Consider the following 20,675-nt stretch of genomic DNA (forward strand, 5'->3'; position numbering starts at 1 on the left):
TTTAGTGTAAGAAATATGCTATATGCAATTAAATTTTTCTGTGATTACATATTTCATAACTTCCAGAGGTTTTGACCAAACAATGATTTTAGTAAATATTACTTAAGTATTTATAAAAATGATATTTAATTTATTTCCTCTAAAATGGGTCATTTTTGAAGTAGAAATGTGTTTATAATTTAGGCACAATATGCTGTTTATGCAGCAATTTCCCAAAAATAATCAATATGCATTTTTTCATTTACCTCTTGCTGCCTAGCAAACTACCTTGAAACTTAGTGGCGGGTTAAAGCAATGTCATGGTTTGGATGTGGTTTCTTCAAGGCATCATATGCTGGAAGCTTAGTCTCTCCTGTGGTGATGTTGGGAGGGGGCGGGACCTCCCAGGGGTGGAGCCTGGTAGGAAGTAATTCAGTACCTGGGGGTACCGCCCTGAGGAAAGATGATGCCTGTCTTGTGGGAGTGAGTTGGGTCTCACAGGAATGGGTTGGTCCACAAGAGCAGGTGGTTATAAAGTGAGTTCAGGGTCTCGAAAAAGTCCTGTATTGTTATTTTTTGTCACTACTTCCCTGGGTCGGGGAAAAAAGAAAGGGAGAGAACGATCCAACATGGGAAGTGAGATACACAGCAGACCCATAGAATGGCAGATGTCCTAAACAGCACTCTGGCCTCAGAATCAGCCCTTAAGTCATGCGGATCTGGCTGAAATGCCCATGAGAGTATTTCAGGCAAGGAAAGCCAAGACACTCTGGGGAAAAAAAAAAAAACCTAAATGAAAGATCTCCACAAGTGAGATCCCAGTGGAAAGAATGGGTCATCAAAGAAGGAGGTACCTTTCTCTGAAGGGAGGAGAGAACTTCCACTTTGACCATGGCCTTGTCTAAATATGATCAGAGTCAGTGAACTCAGGGGGCTTCCATAGCCTTGGCAACTCATGACAAGAGCCTAGGGTGATTACTGATGCCATAAACAAGAGTGTCAATTTGTTAAGTCAACAACAGGAGTCACTGTGCACTTACTCCCCATGTAGGATCTCAGTCCTTAATGTGCCATACATTGTGATTTAATGCTGTAACTAGTACTGAAACAGTATTTTTCACTTTGTGTTTCTATGTGGGTGCAAACTGTCGAAATCTTTACTTAATATATGCTAAACTGATCTTCTGTATATAAAGAGAATCGAAAATGAATCTTGATGTGAATGGAAGGGGAGAGGGAGCGGGAAAGGGGAGGGTTGTGGGTGGGAGGGAAGTTATGGGGTGGGGGAAGCCAATGTAATCCATAAGCTGTACTTTGGAAATTTATATTCATTAAATAAAAGTTAAAAAAAAAAAGTGAGTTCCGCTTTTTCGGCTCGCTCCTATGCTTCCTCTCTGACTTCTCTCTCACAGGTGCTCCTGCCATGTCTTGAGGCCTTCGCATGAAGCCAATGCTGGCACCATGCTCATGGACCCCTGGAGCTGTGAGCTAGGGACACCTTTAAAGTGTCCAGCCTCAAGGACTTTGTTATAGCAACACAAAAACATTAGGACAAGCAACCACCCGCAGTTGTCTCCCATGATTTCGTGAGTTGGGAATTTCGCCAGGAATGGAGACACGGCTCCTCTCTGTTTCACTCTATAGCTCTTGCGCCTGGAATGTCCAAAATGGCTTATTCCCTCACATGCCCGCCACTTCAGCCGGGATGGCTTGAGTGGTGGGGTCTGGTCACTGTGCTCAACTGGGGTCATTGTAAGTCTGGGACTCTGGTTCTGTCTGCGGTTGGGTTCCTTGTTCTCGTCATGTAGTACCAGAACCTCTCTTTCTCCACGCGGCCCTCCTGTGGAGTCTTTCCAGCCAAGTAGCCCTACTCTGTAAGAAGTTCAGAAACTTGAGTGGGAACTGACACACGTTCATTTTTGCCACCTTCTGTCGGTTAAATACTTCACAGGGTAGTCTGACTTCAGTGTTGGCAGGGATCACACAAGGGGATGAATACCGGAAGTGCGGTTCATCAGGGGTGGGGTAACTGTGGAGAGGAGCTAGGACAAGACGTGTCTCTTGACAATGCCACTTCCTGGATCCTCAACTGTATACCCGAGTGTTTCTCAAGATGTGTGCTTTGTTTCTTAATCCAAGGCTTAAGAAATGCTTCTTAGAAAAAGCACTGGTGTAATAAATTTGGGAGACAGTACAAACTATAAGACCTTCTGTTGGTCTTGTTGGTGCACTGAAAAAGTAAAGATTTTGCAGTATAAAAATCTGTTTACTTGTTTAACCCAGCATTTTCCAATCATTTAAGTGCATGGAACTGTCTGGTGTTTAGTAATACTTGTGTAATGAAATTTATCACAAGGTCATTTTTCACAAAACCCACACTGCATTTCCAACAAAGTGGGTTTTTCCACCAAAGGAACATTGGGAAACACTGGTCTGTCATGTGTTGGCCTAAATAAACACACAGAGAGATTCTCCAAAGACAATGAATTTATTTGGGAATGGCAGAGCTTGGCACTGGGAATATACTTATTTGTGTGTGTGTGTGTGTGTTTAAAGATTTATTTACTTTATTTGAAAGGAAGAGCCACAGAGAGGCAGAGAGAGAGAGAGAGAGAAAGGGAAAGTGAGATCTTTCATCCGCTGGTTCACTCCCCAAATGGCTGAAACAGCAGGAGCTGCCTTGATCCAAAGCCAAGAGCCAGGAGCTTCTTCCAGGTCTCCCACGTGGGTGCAGGGGCTCAAGGACTTGGGCCATGTTATACTGCTTTCTCAGGCCACAGCAGAGAGCTGGATCAGAAGTGGAGCAGCCAGGACTTGTACTGCTGCCCATATGGGATGCAGGCACTGCAGGAGGTGGCTTTACCCACTATGCCAGAGTGCCCACCCTGTGAATATACTTGTGAGAATGACTATAGGAATATTCAAAGAGCAAAAGGCAGAAAAAGGATTTTAAAGATAAATTAAGGAATATATATAAATTGTGACAAAGATCATTGGTTATCTGGGCTTATTGCAGTTTGTGAGTTGGTGGAGTCAGGCAAGAGTTCTTATGCATCTGGCTGTCCTTGTGATGCACGTAGCAAGCTGCAGGCTGGAAAGTGCTTGGCAAAAGGTCATGTTACAGGCGTCTGTGCACGGCAGCCCTTTGGGAATTCCTTGTAATAGGTGTTACCATAACATGTGTGCATGAGGGGTCTCCTCTCTTCCCAACATCTTGCCTTTATCTATTTCTTTATTTTTCAAAAGGTTTGACACATGTCTCTTCAATTTGATTCTGATGATTTTCACATTTATATAGAGGAGTATAATAGTCCCTCCTTATTTATGGTTTTGTTTTATCTCCTTAGTCATGGTTTCAGTTACCTGTGGTCAACTGGGATCCAAAAAATATTAAATGGAAGATTAAAAAATAGACAACTTATGTTCTGATTTATGCTTGGTACTGAGAAGTGTGAAGCAATTTCACACTGTCCCATTCTCTGCCGCTTTGGTCATGAATCATCCCAGCGTGCAGCGTTGGCACTCAGTATCCACTACCTGCCCATGAGTCGTTTGGCAGCCACTATCTGATTGACTGCCATGGTGTCACAGTGTTTGTCTTCAAGCGATTCTTATATAATAGCCCCAAAGGGTAAGAGTAGTGGTGCTGGGAATTTGAATATGCCAAAGAAAAGCCACAAAGTCTTTCCTTTAAGTGAAATGGTGGAAGATCTTGACTTCATAAGGAAAGAAGGAAATCATATGCTGAAGGTGTTACCATCTATGGTAAGGACAAAATAGTATATATAGGGTTTGGTACTCTCTGCAGCTACAGGTATCACCTGGGGACCTTGGGAGGTATCCCCTACAGATGAGGGCTACTCTATATCTGAGCTCTCGGTGGTCCCCCAGCTCTGCTTGGGATCCAGTTCCCTGCTAACGTGCCTGGGAAGGCAGCAGATGGATCAAGTACTTATGCCCTTGCCTGGATGGCATTCTAGTCTCCTGGCTTCTTCCTAGCTCAACCCAGACCATTGTGGCCATTTGAGGGAGTGAATCAGGGATGGAAGATCTTTTTGTCCCTGTCTCTTTCTTTCACTTTGCCTTTCAAATAAATAGAATAAATCTAAAAGGAAGGCAGAAGTATGAACAGCAGGCGCCCAAGTGTAGGGTGTTCAGTGAAGGAGCTTAATGATGATTAAGTTGGCTATGGGGAGGCCTAATTTAATGCTACTTTGTGGCTACTAAGGAACCTCAGTCTCTGATCTTGGTGACTGGTGTGAATATGCGCAAGGAAGAATCGGGGTGAGGGAGATACAGGAGTTGGGTTCCTAAAGGGCACAGCTGCAAATGACTCGTGGTGCCAGGGAGCAAGCCACGGAAAAGTGAGCTCAGCACTTGGGGATGGTGTGGGAGACGCGATCTCCAGGAGGGAGGGAGGAAGCTCCCCAGCACCACCAACCCATTCTCCTAGGACCTAGCCCGGGAATAGCTAGCTGAATCTGAAAACGTCCTCGGCAAGTGAGCGTCCTACCCGGGGTTACCGCAGGTCTTCCTAAACCCTGATTTCAGAGCTCTAAGGACTTTGAGAGTAGCTAGCAAAGGAGAAGCCCCTTTTCATTCTAGTCCGCAGTAAGCAGCAGCATCGCACAGAAACCCGCTAAGAACGAGGTCTCCAGTGGGGAGGAACGCACCTTGCAGAGAGTCAGCAATCTCCGTTGAGAAATCAATGATTAACATAAGAGTGGGAATAAGAGAGGGAAGAGATGTATAATTTGGGACATGCTCAAGCTGACTTGCCCCAAATGGTAGAGTTAAAAACATAGCAGGGGATTCCAATTCAATCCCATCAAGGTGGCATGTACCAATGCCATCTCACTATTCCAAGTGATCAATTTCAGTTCACAATTGATCATAATGAAAGGACTAAGAGTCAAAGGGAGCACATAAACAAGTCTAGTACCTGCTAACACTAACTGATGGAATAAATAAAGGGGAGAGTGATCCAACATGGGAAGTGAGATACTCAGCAGACTCATAGAATGGCAGATGTCCTAAATAGCACTCTGGCCTCAGAATCAGCCCTAAAGGCATTCGGATCTGGCTGAAAAGCCCATGAGAGTATTTCAGGCATGGAAAGCCAAGACACTCTGGCAAAAGATCTCTGCGAGTGAGATCCCAGTGGAACAAACAGGTCTTCAAAGAAGGAGGTACCTTTCTCTGAAGGGAGGAGAGAACCTCCACTTTGACTATGAGCTTGTCTAAACAAGATAAGAATCGGAGAACTCAGAGGGCTTCCATAGCCTTGGAAACTCATGACCGGAGCATAGGGAGACTACTAATGCCATAGACAGGAGTGTCAATTGGTAAAGTCAACAACAGGAGTCACTGTGCACTTACTCCTCATGTAGGATCTCTGTCCTTAATGTGCTGTGTATTGAGATTTAATTCTATAACGAGTACTCAAACAATATATTTCACTTTGTGTTTTTATGGGGGTGCAAACTGTTGAAATCTTTACCTAATGTATACTAAACGGATCCTCTGTAAAAAAAAAAAAAAAAAAAAGAAAAAAGAAATTGTCAACTCCCAACTTGACTCTCACTGGGATTAAACATGACAATAGGTCTGATCTGATTTCATCATCATTTAAAAAAAATCATCTATTATTTTTCACTTTTTGTTTTTGTGTGAGCAAACTGTTGAAATCCTTACTTAATGTATACTAAGCTGATCTTCTGTATATTAAGATAATCGAAAATGAATCTTGATGTGAATGGAAGGGGAGAGGGAGTGGGAAAGGGGAGGGTAGTGGGTGGGAGGGATGGTATGTGGGGGAAGCCATTGTAATCCATAAATCGTACTTTGGAAATTTATATTCATTAAATAAAAGTTAAAAAAAAAGAAAATGAAAATGAAAAAAAAAAGATATGAAGGAATGGGGCACTGAGTTGTCTTTTCATAATGTTCGTTGAGTGGAATTTTACAGCGGAGCGCAACATGTGGGGAATTCTTCCCTTTCAGAAGCTGGAAACGTTTAAAGAATGTGGTCGGGCTGGCATGGGTACAGGCAGAGGCCGGGCTTGCAGAGGAAAAGCTGAGGGAGCAGCAGCACAAATTGCGGTCTTCCCCAATCAGCCTCCGCGGACAGGGCCCCCGGCACGACCTGCAAGACACTTTCTGCAGGGTCCCAGCTTCCGCGCATGCTCAAAGCAGGGCCTGGCGCCAGAAGAGGTCCCTGAGCTTCCACGACAGTCTTCCAGGCCCCGCCCTTCCTCAGGCTGAAGGAGGAGGAGCGTCGTGCGCGCTCGCGAGGGTGTGAGCGCTGGGGCTCCGCCCCTCAGCCTGTGCCTCCGGGTCTCGCCCACCGCCTGGCCCCGCCCACACACCTCTGCCCCGGACCCATTTCCAAGCCCCGTGGGATGCGCCGCGCAGTCGGGGCCCAGGGCGCGAGCGCACGTCGGCGCGCGCACGTCGGCGCGCACCCGCCCCGACGCCAGGAGGAGGCCCCGCCCCCCGCCCCGCCCCCGCCGGCCTGCCCTGCTGCTACCCTGCGGGCGCGGAGAACACGGGCATCCGTGCGCGCGCGCGTTACGAAGCCATGGAAATCCCCGGCAGCCTGTGCAAGAAAGTCAAGCTGAGCAATAACGCGCAGAACTGGGTGAGTGGGGCCAGGGGACGACGGAGCGAGGAGCGGAGGCTGCCCCGGGCGGCAGCTCGTGTGGGGGCTGCTGCCTCCCTCGCGCCTCCTTCCTCTGCATCCTCCCGGGAGCGCGAGGGGATGGGTACCGGGCCGCGCCGCTGCCAGCTGGGCAGAGGGCGGCTCTGGGCTGCGCACTGCGGCCCGCACAAGACCTGAGGGAGAATCTTGCACCCGCGGGCTGGCGGCTGCGGAAAGCTGCCCCCGGGGCGAAGGGGCGCCTGCATCCTCGGGAGTGGCCCGGAGCTCCGCAGAGGCGGCGGGGGCGGGCCCCTGCCCGGTGTGCCTGCTTTTTCTTGACTCCGCGGGTGCTATTGGCCGGCTCCTTCTCCGTGTCTTTCCGTGTCTGAGTTTCCGTGTGAAGGCAGAGCACCCAACAATGTGGCCATTCACAGCTGAGACTGCTCTGAACTGAGGTTCTTTGTGTGTGTGTGTGTGTGTGTGTGTGTGTGTGTGAAATAACAGCTTTGGGGACTGGGTTCCTGGTGGCAGCGAGGTGTGGGGAGATGAATGGTTTATAACGTTCTGCATCGACTGCCGTTGGCGGTGTTGGTCAAGGTCTGTGTCCTCGGAAGGCTACTTCCTTTTCCTTAATTACTGTCTGAGCAGAAACAGCTAAGTTTGTTAGAGCATTGTGGGGGTGTGGGGACGGCGTCCAATTTTGGAGGCTGGAAAGACGCTCGTTTTGGATTTAGATGAGAATTGTTATTTCACAGTGCAGCCGAATCGTGAGGTTTCAACGCAGTTGTGCAAAACAATCGTCACTTGCTGATGATGAGTCAAGGGGGGGGGGAGGAAGCTATTTCAGGCTTTCGAATTTCCGTGTCTGTTGCTAAGATCAAGGATTCTCCGGAATTCCTTTCTCCTTTTAGTTATTGAATGCCTCTAACAAAGGTGTGGAGGAGATAACAGGGGGATTCGCACAGTGGACAGGGCTCTGGACTCCTGGCCTGGGCTCTGGCCCCAGCTTTGCCGTTGACTGTCTGTGTGATCTTGCATAAAGACACTGACTACCTTGAACATCAGCTCGCTTAAGGATGTTGTAGGATGTCCTTCCCTGGCTTGTTTTGATGAGCAAAGCAGATAATGAATTCCAAAGTGCAGTGAAATCATTGCTTTAAACCTCGGACTTAGTCTTGCTCTTGCTACTTGGAAGTATTTTGGGGTACTTACAGATAGTTTTTATTGTGACTCACTTATTCCATTTGTCAAATCAGTGCATATTCTGCGTGGAGACCTGTGCTCGAAATGGAGATGAAAAATGCGGACTTAGTGCTTGCCTTCCGGTTGCTTATGGTTGTAAATGGCATTTGTTAGACGATGAATGTGTCTTTATGGGGCCACCGTGAATGGCTTAAGACAGAAGTTTTATTGTAATTTAGAGGAGGCATTAGTTTGTCCTGGGTGTTTTGAGAGGATCTCCGGATTTCTGAAGCAGAGGGGAGCTGTGTGAATGAGTGCTGGGAATAGGAATTACTGAATTTTTTTTTTTAACTCCAAGAACAATGAAGAGACTTGTTTGACGGCTATGGACTTTTTGCTGCAGAGTGGAGATAAGGATGAATAGGTAGGGTGGGGTAGGTTATGCAACTGGAAGGCTGCAGAGTTAAGACTTGATTCTGTGGGAGATTTTTGCCAAGGCTTGAATGTTAAATTTTCTGAGCCTCAGAAGTCTTTTGTTTTCCCAAATAGAACTCCCACCATCTCTCTCACACACTTGGGTCAACCTATAGGAGTGTGAAGTTCCCATCCCCGGGTAAATTGGTAATGCAGGAAGAGAGCCCGGATGTGGGATGTGGCAGTCCTGGAGACCAGGAGTGAGACCAAAATCTGAACGAATAGATGTGAAGCATGCCTAACCCTGAGCCCTGTTTCAGGCGTGCTTGTTATTAATTCATCCAGAGTGAGTGGGTGGAGCTCTGGCTAAGGTGGCAATGGGAGTAGAAGAGTGGAGAGTGAACCAACGGCAAAGGAAGACCTTTCTCTCTGTCTCTCTCTCTCACTGTCCACTCTGCCTGTCAAAAAAAAAAAAAATAATATTTAAGGAAGAGGAAGGAGGACCTGATGCAATTTAGGGAATGAAGAGAAGAGCGTTACAAGATGACCCTCAGTTTTGATTCCTTAACTCGCTGGAGTTTTACATTTCCGAGGTGGGTATCCTAAGAGCAAGGACCCTGGAGCCTGTTGCTTGGCTCGAATCTAGGCTCCGCTTATCATTACATACATAACCTTTGGCTAGTCCTGAGTTTCTCCGTGCTACCCCTCTGCTCATCTGTAAGATGGAGATCATGCCCACTGGGGATATTGTGACGATTAAAGGGGTTAGCGCTTAGCCTTACTGTTACACTCTTTATCACAGTCAGTGCCTCCATTTTACAGATGAAGAAACTGAGGCACAGAGATGTCTTATAGCTTATGGTATCACCCAAGACATATGGGTATCTCAGGTTTCATGATTATGGCCTTCTGTCATTGAGCCAGTTTCAACGGCAAGCTGGTGTTTGTCTCTCAAATGGTATGCACTGGGCAGTAGCTAGTGGAAATTTTCTGTTCCCAAATTCCAGTGGTTGCCACTAGGAGGCACTCATGAGCTTCTGCAATAAGCTTCAATCCACATGATTGCCAAGGATAGACTTCCAAAATCCTGTCAAAGTAGGGATGGTAGGGGCCCAAAGGTATTGAGAGGGCTTCTGATTTTTGTAATTGAAACATGGGTTGCCTCTGTTCAGGTCTCCACTGAGACACAGCTTTCTTTCAGATAGCCTCATAGATCAGAGCTAGCAAGATGTGTAGATATAGAATATGTGTTTTCCAAAAATCCAAATAAACCAAATGCTGGTGTGGATAGCCAAATGTTATTTCCTTTTTTTTTGTTTTAAATTTAACTTATTTATTTTCACTTTATTTGAAATGCAGAGAGGCAAAGACAGATTTTTCCATCTCCTGATTCACTTATCAAGCACCCACCACAGTTAGGGCTGGGCCAGGCCAAATCCAGAAGCCTGGAACTGAGCCTTGGTCTCCTGCATGGGTGGCAGGGACCCGACTGTTTGCGCAGGATGTGCATCAGCAGGAAGCTGGAATCAGGAGTGGAGCTGGGACTAGAACTCAGACCCTCCGATGTGAGATGTAGGTGTTCCTGGTGGCATCTACATTGCTGTGTCAAATGCCCACTGCAGTAGTTAACTTTAGTTGCTTGTGAAATATTGTGGGTGGCTCCTGCCCAGTTATTTCCTAGGAATGTCACCATGTGGGCAGCCCCTTGGATCTTTGCTGGATTCTGTGAGTCACCGTTGCATTCAAGTCAGTCCTATCCGTTTCACATATTATCAGAACATCACAGATACAGAGTGTAATGTTACACTTGAGAACCGCAGCAAGTCCAAACTCCTCCTCCTGCCCAAATTGTGACAGTAAGAAGGTCAGTTCAGATAATCCTGTAGTAGCACCATCAGTGTAAAATTGAGTCCTTCCCATGGGAAAGCAAAATGCAGTTGGCTTTTTTTCTGACATTGAAATAGAGAAGAAAGCGCTGGCAAGCACAGTCATCGAGTAGCAGTCTGCTGGAGCCTGCTGTGTTTTCTGGATGGTCAAAGCCGTATCCGGGGGTGCTGAGGCTGTGGGCAGTGCAACTTGGCAGCCGCTTGTGAGTCTTCAGGGGCCATGCTGCTTTCTCACTGGCCACACAGGGCCATTGTACAGATGCTTCCTTGGTACCAGCACCCTCCTGGCAATCTCTGCTTGCCCACCAGGTCCTCTCCATTGTTTTGCTACACCAGTGGCTTCTGAGAGTTCTAATGGCTCCTATTTAGTGTGTCCAGTCTGGCCTGAGGATGGACTTCACTGCTCTTTCACAGTATTAGGTGTGGGAAGCAATCCCTAGTCAGTCATAATATCCATTCCAGTCATTTGCTTAGATTTGTCAAGTGTGTTCAGAATTTCTAATCTTTATCCGAACATTCACCTCATTCCCATCGACTGTTGGCATTTCCTTATCCTCCCAACCTAACTGTAGCTCCCATTCTCCCAAGTTTGCCACCAGGCTTTGGAATCTCAGTGCACTAGGCCCCTGTGTCAAGGAGTCCCCCATAGACTGCCTCTCCCTGACCTGGACGTTTTTCCCTTGTGTGCCTGTGTAGCCTCCCAGCTGAAGGTCAGGCCAGGGAGAGAGCCTTGCCTGTCTGGTAATCTTTAACCATGCGATTGCCCCAGGTGCTTCTCCAGTACAGAACCTCCTTGCAGTTTGTGCCTTTTGGCTTTTAAAGTTCCTCCAAACAGAAAAATGCAGCAGATTTGCTTGGGACCCTCTAAGGTCGGGGTGGGGGTGGGGGGTGTGGGCAGCAGTAGGTCTCACTGGTCCATCCCCTTTCATCATGTTGCGGCAGCATCATAGGGCACCCTCAGTCTGTCCCATTCATCTATTTCTGTGCTGTGAAGATGAGCTGTTTGACCCCAGTTTCTTCTTACTGTGTTAATGTCTCGGATATCAGTGATACCCATACTGAAAAAGTTGAGATGGCAAATCAGATGAGGCTTCTGGAGTCACATGGAGGACCTGTGCAGAAGGGAGGCTCCCTTAATCAGAACATTTATCGTGGCCTAGGTAATGGGCATATTCAGTGGGTGAATGTTACAGTCACCTTAGAGCTGCTGCCACATTACGGGCGTCGGCAGCCTCATCTGAGGTGCACGGCCCCCAGATAAACACACTCCACTGTGGCTTTAATCCAGCCCACTGGGCTGGCTGGGGGTGTGAGTGTGAGTGTGTGTGTGTGTGTGTGTTAGACAGACATACAGACAGACAGGCATAGACTAACAGACACAGATAGCTGCCTGCGACTGTTCACTAGTGAGCTGTGGGTCTTGTGCTAGCCTAAACAGGTTCTGTTCTGCAGCATTTGAAACCAGGGCTACTGCTCCTAAGTAAGCTAGTCTCAGAACCCCTTTTTGCTGGGCCTCAGGGAGCTGATGATATGTTCTACACGGTTAGAAAAGGCCTTCATTCTCTAGTTGTAAGGGTTTCTTGATTTTGCCCTTTCTTTTCACTGAATACGTACTTTTCTTTTTTTAAAGATTTATTTATTTATTTGAAAGGCAGAGTTACACACACACACACACACAGATATCTTATCTTCCATCTCATGGTTTACTCCCCAAATAGCTGCATTGGGCAGGGCTGAGCCAGGGCGCAGCCTGAAGCTAGGAGCTTCATCTAGGTCTCCCATGTAGGTACAGGGCCTCAAGCACTTGGGCCATCACCCCTTTTTGGGTGACTTTCAGGCTGAATTCCAACAGACCAATATCTGACCTTGATCCAGGGGCAGTGTTCCCCTTTCATTTTAGCCATTGCAGATAACCACAATGCAAGAATTGAGTGTTTATCTGGTTCTTGTTAATTTGCATTTCCTTTTGTATTTAGTGAACCAACTGGGATTCGACTCCATCTCTAAATCCCATTGCCAGCTTTCCCTGAGTGACAGTTGCAGCCCTGCTGCTGCGTACACTGCGTGGCCACCCAGCATCAGAGTTCTGCATTCCCACCTGTTTATCCTTTCTCGTCCCAGGGCTATTTTAGCAAATCCCACTTCACTGACAGAAGTTCTTGTGGGAAAACCTACTGTTTCCTGCTGCTTTCACAGCAGAGTCAGCACAGAGAACTTCTAGGACCTCAGGAGGTGTAGAGATTTCTCCCGCCAGCAAGCAAAGAATTAAGTCTGCAGTGGGCACTGCCTGGTGTTCCCTAATTCAACTCAATTCTGTTCCTATCTGGGGATAGTGACAGATCCCCCAGGTTGAGAGCCCCAGTCCCCAGTACTGCCCACTCCAGACCTAGCCTTGAGTGCAGGCCTCAGACACTCTGACTGTCCAGCTACAAGCTGGGATTCCTACCAGCCCATCCGCAAGTTCGATTAATTTGCTAGTGTGGCTCCCAGAACTTGGGAAAACACAACACTTATATTTCCCATGTATTATAGAGGATGCTTTAACTTAAAGGCTACAACTCAGCAGCCAAATGAGGAGACAGATTAAGGGGAGGTCTGCCAGGGTCCCATGGAGCTGGGGCGCACCACCTTCCTGGCACCTGCATGAATTCCTGTTTGCCTTCCTGAGGGCTCTCTTCCTGGCTGTCCAGGAGCTCTGGATCCTCTCTGTATGTTTTATAATGGCTACTTTGTTGCAGAGACATGATTGCTAATTTGCTGGGTGGAGAAGCTAAGCAAAGCTGTCCCTTCAAATTCTTCATTAGTCCTTTCTGGAATGAGTAGGGTCTCATGACCTCTGGCCTGCCTTGCACAGAGAGTCATGAGCCAGGAACTGTGGAGGAGAACTGAAGTATGTACTTGTTTGCCATAATTACTGTGTCTGACGAGGCAGGCAGGATCTGTCACCATGCAATGATTTCCTCATTTACCTGTTTCTAATCAGTCACTTTGGCTGAAATGTTCTTCTTTCATTGTATCCCCAGGGTCTAGAAGGGATCTATCCACAAATAATGAAAGAGTAAGTAGTTGGAGTTCATGGCTTTCTTCTAGGAATCTCTTGGTGCCAGGGTTCCCAGATTGAGGTTGTCCAGGAACCCTCCCATTGAAGGTTTTGATATACGTATGTAAAAGTCCATTAAATGCATTTCAAAAGTTCTTTAACCTTTCAGACAGAGTAGTTGGTGAGCCTGGCGTGTATGCAGAGCGCGCATGCATGACAGCTGACGGTGGTCAGAGAAGCATGCAGGTAACTTTCATTCTGATTCACAGCCTGTTTTACAGTAGCAAGGTTTTAGGAGTAGCCTTTGTGAGTTGTTTTCAACTCTAGGAAGTTACAGTTTTCACTTTGCTACCTATCCTTGACTTGTTAATGTTCAAAAGTGAATTAGCAGTGAACCGTGAATTAAAGGTTTCAGCATCAGAAACACTGTATTCTACAGTTTCTCCATGTTGTATGCTGCCTCTCCAGTTTTTCCATGTCATTTCTCGGAACATAAAAGAAACCTACGCATCATCATTTCCGGGTTTCTTGTTGCAGTTAGCTTAAGATGGGTGGTGAGATGGGTGAAAGATGTCTGATAAAGTCCACAGTTATGTATGACGTTTGGTGTATGCTCTGTGCCTTTACAACTTTCACTTCAGTTCCTAAAGAAGTCACAAATCTGAAATTCTCTGAATGACATCACAGGAGAAATTAATTTGCCCCATAGAAGAGTGAGTAAAATAACAGAACAGTCCATGTGGAAATTAAGGTGGGTCATAAAAGGGGCACGGGGCCACTTTTGTGGGTATTGAAGATAGAAATTTATAGACTGTACAAAATGCACATTAAAAATATGAGAGGCCATAGGACATTAGCCTAGAGACAGAATTGCTAGTTGTTGAGTCCCAAGTGAATTGTCCCAGTTCTACTAAAGTTTTCTGAGTATCAGTCAGCATCTCACTTGCGGGTTGCATAGAGATGATAAATCATATCCTAAATAAAATAAATGCTTTGGGGGAGGCTGAGACTGGGAACTGGAGCTCACAGAGTTGGGGATCCTTCCACCTAAAATGAGGGCCTTCTCTTTTACTGAGCACTGACAAGGAGCAGGAGAGAAGGTTACACATTGTGGAAAATGCCAGGAATTGTAACCAGTCTTTGATCTACCCTCCTAAGATGGTAAAAAAAAAAAAAAAAAACATGCAGAAAAAATGCAAGTAATAAATGGTGCCTAAATAACAGATTATATAGGAGTAATGTTATAGGAATTGCCTGGGTTTCATGAGTACTTATGCCAAACCAGGTAACACTTCCTGAAAGCACCCAGACTATTAAGTAAGAAAGAATGACTCTGATTTCTCTGGCCTGGGGATAGCAGCTAGGGTATTGATGACTCAATAAAGTTTTGAGTCAGAAGAAAGTAACTCACTCTTGACCTTATTGTCATGTTTGTTCAGAATTATAGAAAAAATTTGTCTGAAGTGGGTACAGAAAGAGGAGAAAGAGGAAACAAGATTGCATGTAAGGTCTTTAGATGTTTATCTTATTTTTTAAAAAAGATTTATTTATTTATTTGAAAGTCAGAGTTATGAAGAGGCAGCGTCAGAGGCAGAGAGAGAGAGGTCTTCCATCTACTGGTTCACTCCCCAAATGGCCGCAATGGCCGGAGCTGTGCTGATCCGAAGCCAGGAGCTTCTTCTGGGTCTCCAATAGGAGTACAGGGGCCTAAGGACTTGGGCCATCTTCTACTGCTTTCCCAGGCCACAGCAGGGAGCTGGATTGGAAGTGGAGCAGCTGGGTCTCGAACTGGTGTCTACATGGGATACTGGCACTGCAGGCTGTGGCCTCACTTGCTACGCCACAGCTCTAGCTCCTTATTTTTTTTTTTTTAAAGATTTATTTTTTATTTGTTTGAAAGAGTTACAGAGAGAGGAGGGAGGGAGGGAGAGAGAGAGAGCTCCCATCTGCTGGTTCAATCCCCAAATGGCAACAAGGCCTGGGACTGTGCCAGGCTGAAGCCAGGATCCAGGAGCTTTTTCCATGTCTCCCATGTGGGTGCAGGGCCCTAAGCACTTGGGCCATCTGCTGCTTTCCTGTGTCTATGTCACAACCTTGATAACATCTTTAGATGTTTTAAACAGAGGCAAAAGACCACCATCTTGCAATTTTATATTTTTAAAAAGTGCCTTTTGCTTTACCTTGGAAAACTGGGATACAGGAGAATCTTACAAGTCTTTAAGTTTTTTTTTTTTTTTTTTAATGATTTATTAATTTATTTGAAAGGCAGAGTTAGAGAGAGAGAGGGAGAGACAGAGAGATTCCATTCGTTGATTCGCTCTCCAAATGGCTGCTACTGTCAGATTTGGGTCTGGGTGAAGCCAGGAATCTGGAGTTTCATTTGGGTCTCCCGTGTAGGTAGCGGTGACCCAAGCCATCTTCTGCTGTGTTCCTAGGTGGATTAGCAGGAGCTGGAACAGAAATAGAAAGCCAGGACTTGAACTGGTGCTCAGATGCCAGTGTCACAGGTGGTGGCTTATCCCACTGTGCCATAACACTGACCCCAAGTTTTTCTTTTTTTAAATATGAACAATATCATGCATACATAAAGAAAAGCCTCCTTATCCCAAGACTACCACATTTGCTGTCAGGATCCTTTTCAGTACAGGAGGCAAGAAACTGAAAGGGCCTTTTTTTAGTGATTAAAACAGACCCCCCACCCCCAGCCTTTGTTTTCTCTCATATTCTCAAGCACTTTATAGCTTGTCAGACAATTTTTATACATTCTAGTGCAATTTAGTAAGAAAAGCAGAGGAAATTTTAATAAGACCAAAATAATTTGAAATTCATTAGGTACATGTTTCTTCTTGCCCAGGAGCAGTGTTAACTTGGAAAAGTCCCAAACCAAAAGTGACCTGGTTGAGCAGGTTCTGCAAGTCGGGTAGCCTGATGTGCATAGCAGCCTCCACCCCTTTCCAGCAGAGAGCTTGCTGTCTTCTCCTCAGCCACCAGGCCTGGGCGCTAAAGTGGAGAGGTAGCACTGCTTCTCAAGAGATGCAGATATCAGTGTCTGAAACCCTGTTTTTTTGTTTCAATTCCTGCTAATGCACAGCTGGCAAGTTTTGATTGCTTCTCCGCTTATTGCGAAGAAACAGGTTTATAGATCCGTATTTCAGATTTTCATAGGCACCATCTGCAGACCTCAGGTGCTCTCCACCACCCAACCAAAATCACAATGTAAATTTGAAACAGAGGTGGAAGAAAACCAAAATTTCCAGGCTCTACTTTTTTTCTTAAAAGAGCTTTAAAAAGGAAAATTTGCATTTTTAATTTAATTTTACATATATATTTTAAAATATTTATTTATTTATTTGAAAGGCAGAGTTACACAGAAAACTGAGGCAGAGAGAGAGGTCTTCCATCTGCTGGTTCACTCCCCAGTTGGCTGCAACGGCTGGAGCTGTGGTGATCAGAAGCCAGGAGCTTCTTCCTGGTCTCTCACATGGGTGCAGGGGCCCAAGCACTTGGGCCATCTTCTACTGCTTTCCCAGGCCATAGCAGAGAGCTGGATGGGAAGTGGAGCAGCCGGGTTTCAAACCAATGCCCATATGGGATGCTGGCACTGCAGGCCAGGGCGTTAACCCACTGAATCACAGTGCTGGCCCCTACATTTTTTATATTGTTAAGGGTTGCCCATTATTAATGATTTCAAGATGACCAAAGCAATCTTTTTTTTTAATAATTTATTTTATTTATTTGAAAGACAGCGTTACAGAGAGAGATAGAAGCAGAGAGAGAGAATGAGAGAGAGAGGGAGGTCTTCTATCTGCTGGTTTACTCTCCAAATGGCTGCAATGGCCAGAGCTGTGCCGATCTGAAGCCAGGAGCCAAGAGCCAGGAGCCAGGAGTTTTTTCCATGTCTCCCATGTGGGTGCAGTGGCCCTAGGACTTGGACCAGCCACTGCTGCTCTCCCAGGTGCATTAGTAAGGAGCTGGATCTGAAGTGGAGCAGCTGGAACTAGAACCCACGCCATTATGGGATGCTAGTGCTGTAGGCTGGGGCTTTAACCTGCTGCACCACAGTGCCAGCTCCCAAAGCAATCTTTAGAACATCTCTGCTCTACTTTCTGACGTTGCTTGTGGTGTGACCATGTTCATTGTACTTTCAAAGCAGAAAAAAAGCCCTGTAAAAACAAAATAACAACAAAAAATCATATTCTGAGCATTCCAGCAACTTTGTGTATATTTAGCTGTACTATATATAACCAGCTGGTTTGTATGAGATGATTAAAAAGGCCAAAGATAAAATTTGTCTTTTCTTCTTTGTCTGTGAAGTTGCTGTTTATTTTTTGACCTGTTTGATGTATGTGTGAAACAGTGTTATCCAGCAATAAACTGGGATTTTATCTTGGAAAAAAAAAGATATATTGAGGAGGGTGGGAGGGACAATTTTACATCACCTCTGTAGCCCCTCTTCAAAGCCCAGGTAGCGAAGTTGGGAGAGAAATAACCCTCTGTTTGGGGAAGGAGAGCTAAGTGAGCACCAGACTTCATCTTAGATGCTAACACTGAGACGACTCCAGCAGAACCCAGTGCAGGGCAGGCCTCCACAGTCCCGTGCTCCAGGCTGGTATCTACAGATGGGCCTGCAAGCCTGCCCTGGCACCAAGCAACACTCTGCATTTCCACATCCACTACACTGTTAGACTAACTGCAGTGCCCTCAGGTTCTAGGCCAGTTCCCAAACCAGGCCAGCCTCAGAGCCATGCTGTCCCCAGTCCCCACCAGGCTATCTTCCGCAGCCTTAGCCATCATGCTGTTGCCTGAGGGCATAGCCTCCAAGGGTCCCCCATTTCTCCATTGACCAGGGCCTGCCCAATTTGAGACCAGAGGTAGGTTGGCCTACACAGCCCTAAGCTTCAGGTATGCTCCCCTCTCCAGTCTGGCCTCTGTAGTCTACACTCTAGCAGACTGAGGGCCCTGGCCTATTGCAGTAGATCCTGGTGCCAGGCTAGACTATTTGGACTAGGCTGCAGGCTGTGGGCCCAGGCACCAAGCCTATCCTAGGGCCTGCCCAGTCTCTGCAGTTTTAACCTCAAGGCTCACACTGGCAGTATAAAAAAAGACTATTACTGGCCAATATTCCTGATGGATGTAAAACACTTCCACATAGTAGTGGTAAACTGAATTCAGCAGCACCATGATCAAGTGGGATTTATCCCAGCGATGCATGGATGGTTCAGCATACACAAGCGTATCTGTGTGTTAACAGAATGAAGAAAAAAAAAAAAAAACCCTGTGATCATCTCAAATGAGGTAGAAAAGTCATATGACAAAATTCAATATCCCCTGGATTCCAAGATGATGGAATAGGGAAGGGTGTACTGCTCTTGGCCTAGGTGGGTAAATAGTAAAAAAAAAAAAAAAAAAGAAGTGTAGGAAGTATATTCTCAGGGAGAGAGTTAGAAAACTACAGTGGAGATTCTACAGAAGGAAGAGGAACACTGTGTGATCCATATGGAAGGTGCAGATGTGCAGCACAAACAGGGACACAGCACATGACTCCAGCAGCTGAGAGCCAGAGAAAGCGCCAGCTCTGGAGAATGAGGTGAGATCAGACTGCAGGAGCCCATGCCACTGGTTGTACAGCTGGAATAGAGTAAGGTGTGAGTTTGGCCTGGAGCCTTGAGAGAGACATGGTACCTGCTGACCCACTGGAAAAAAAGGGGGGCATGTTTCTCTCATACCCCCTCCTCCCAAACAACAGCATGTGGCAACCGGCTGAGAAAGGGTGGGCAGCACGTTAGGCATAAGCGGCAGCTGTGACAGCTCTGTGTGTGCACACCCAGCAACTGGCTGAGATAAGATGCCATCTTGTCAGTAGTACTCTCAGCAATAGCTCAGGTGCACACACCTGGCAACCTGTGGGAGAAGGTAACATTCAGATGGCAGCTGTTGTGCAAACCGTGTGATCCAGAGATTCTAGCAGAGGGAAACATCTGTGTTCTCCTTTGGCTTTGAGTCCGGCTGGGAGGATTGATTGGGCTGTTGGGTGCCCCCAGCCTCTCAACATATCACAGGCTCTGGGGCAGAACACCCACAGGTAAGCTGACTCTGGCTACATCTCTGCCCTCTCTGTGGACAGGACAGTCCTAGTGGGGTGAATGGATCCTCTGCACACCCTGTGACTGTGGGAGTCTTGTATGCTGAAACTGTGGGAAACTCTGTAAGTGCACAAGAAGGCACAGGGTGTAGCTAGGTCTCAGAGCAATCACTGTGAGTGGCTCCAGATGCTCAGATCCTGACTGCCCGGTGGGAGTCATTGCAATGGGATCTGTGCTCACACTGAGGACTGCACAGATCTTTTTGTGAGGTTTCTTATGGCAACACAGATGAGTGATTGCACCCACTGTGGGCTAACACCTGGGCAACGATCACCTTGGAAAAGAGGTGAGGGTATGATTACTCCAACAGAAGTTGTCAAAACCCTCCCTGCTGATAAAAAGAGCTCTACCATGTCCAACTTGGTTGTCACCACTGGTTACTCACAGCACCCTGGATCAGAGCTTCCTAGCCACACCCTGCACACACCTCTGCATATTCACAGAGGTATAGTACAAAGATAAAAGCCATCAGAGGAAAAATTACCACAAGTGCCTAAAGATAAACAGAAATTAAAAAAGGAAGATAAGGAAGACAACATGTCCTCCCCCCCTTCAAAAGGAATACTACAACACTTCAATATTAGAATGTGAAGATGAAGTGATTGATGAAATGTGTGAAATGAAAATCAAAATATTAATCATAGGATTACTAAGCAGCAGTGAGAAGCAAATTCACAAATTAGATCCATATATGAATGACATGAATGTAAAATTCGTTATGTGAAATTGAGAATTTGAGGAGATATCAAACTGAAATATTAGAAATGAAAGAATTCAATATGTCAAATAAAAATACAGGGGAAACCTTAACAACAGATTTGGTGTGGGTAGATAAAAAAAATATCCAAGCTAGAAGCAAATGTTTGGAAAATTTTGAGTGAGACAAAACAAAAGAAGAAATTAGAAACTAAATTAAAAATAGTGTTGAAGATTTATGGGATACTATCAAACAACCCAACATATGGGTCTTAGGAGCTCCTGAAGGTGTGGAAAGAGAATGGATTAGAAGGCCTATTCAGTACATGAGGCACATAGAACTCCTTATAGACAAGACTAGAAAAGAGCTTCACCGTGACACATTGTAGTCAAGCTTTCAATAGTAAAACATAAAGAAAAGATTCTCAAATATGCATAAAAAGAAATGCTAGATTACTTTCAGAGGATCTCCAATTAGACTCACAGCTGATTTCTCATCAGAAATCCTACAGGGCTAGGAGAGAATCAAGAGATATAGTCCAAGTCTTAAGAGAAAAAAAACCTATCAACCCAGAATACTGTACCCTGCAAAGCTCTCATTTATGAATCAAGGTGAAATAAAGACCTTCCATAACAAACAGAAATTGAAATAATTTGTCACTACTCTCCAGCTTTCCAAAGATGCTTAAGAATAT

General features: G+C 45.9%; 1 protein-coding gene across 3 annotated transcripts in view; it reads left to right on the plus strand.

Annotated features, from left to right (window-relative positions):
* Positions 1-6,559: 6,559 nt before the first annotated feature.
* Positions 6,560-20,675, plus strand: part of PAPSS1 (3'-phosphoadenosine 5'-phosphosulfate synthase 1) — a 105,064-nt gene continuing 90,948 nt past the window's right edge. Inside the window, 1 exon segment of one of the 3 annotated variants that reach the window (NM_001082172.1) lies at positions 6,560-6,619. In NM_001082172.1, coding sequence (NP_001075641.1) covers positions 6,560-6,619 — 60 coding nt within the window. 3 annotated transcript variants of the gene reach the window in all.

This window comes from Oryctolagus cuniculus, chromosome 8, assembly GCF_964237555.1.
Source record: "Oryctolagus cuniculus chromosome 8, mOryCun1.1, whole genome shotgun sequence".
Classification (NCBI taxonomy): domain Eukaryota; kingdom Metazoa; phylum Chordata; class Mammalia; order Lagomorpha; family Leporidae; genus Oryctolagus; species Oryctolagus cuniculus.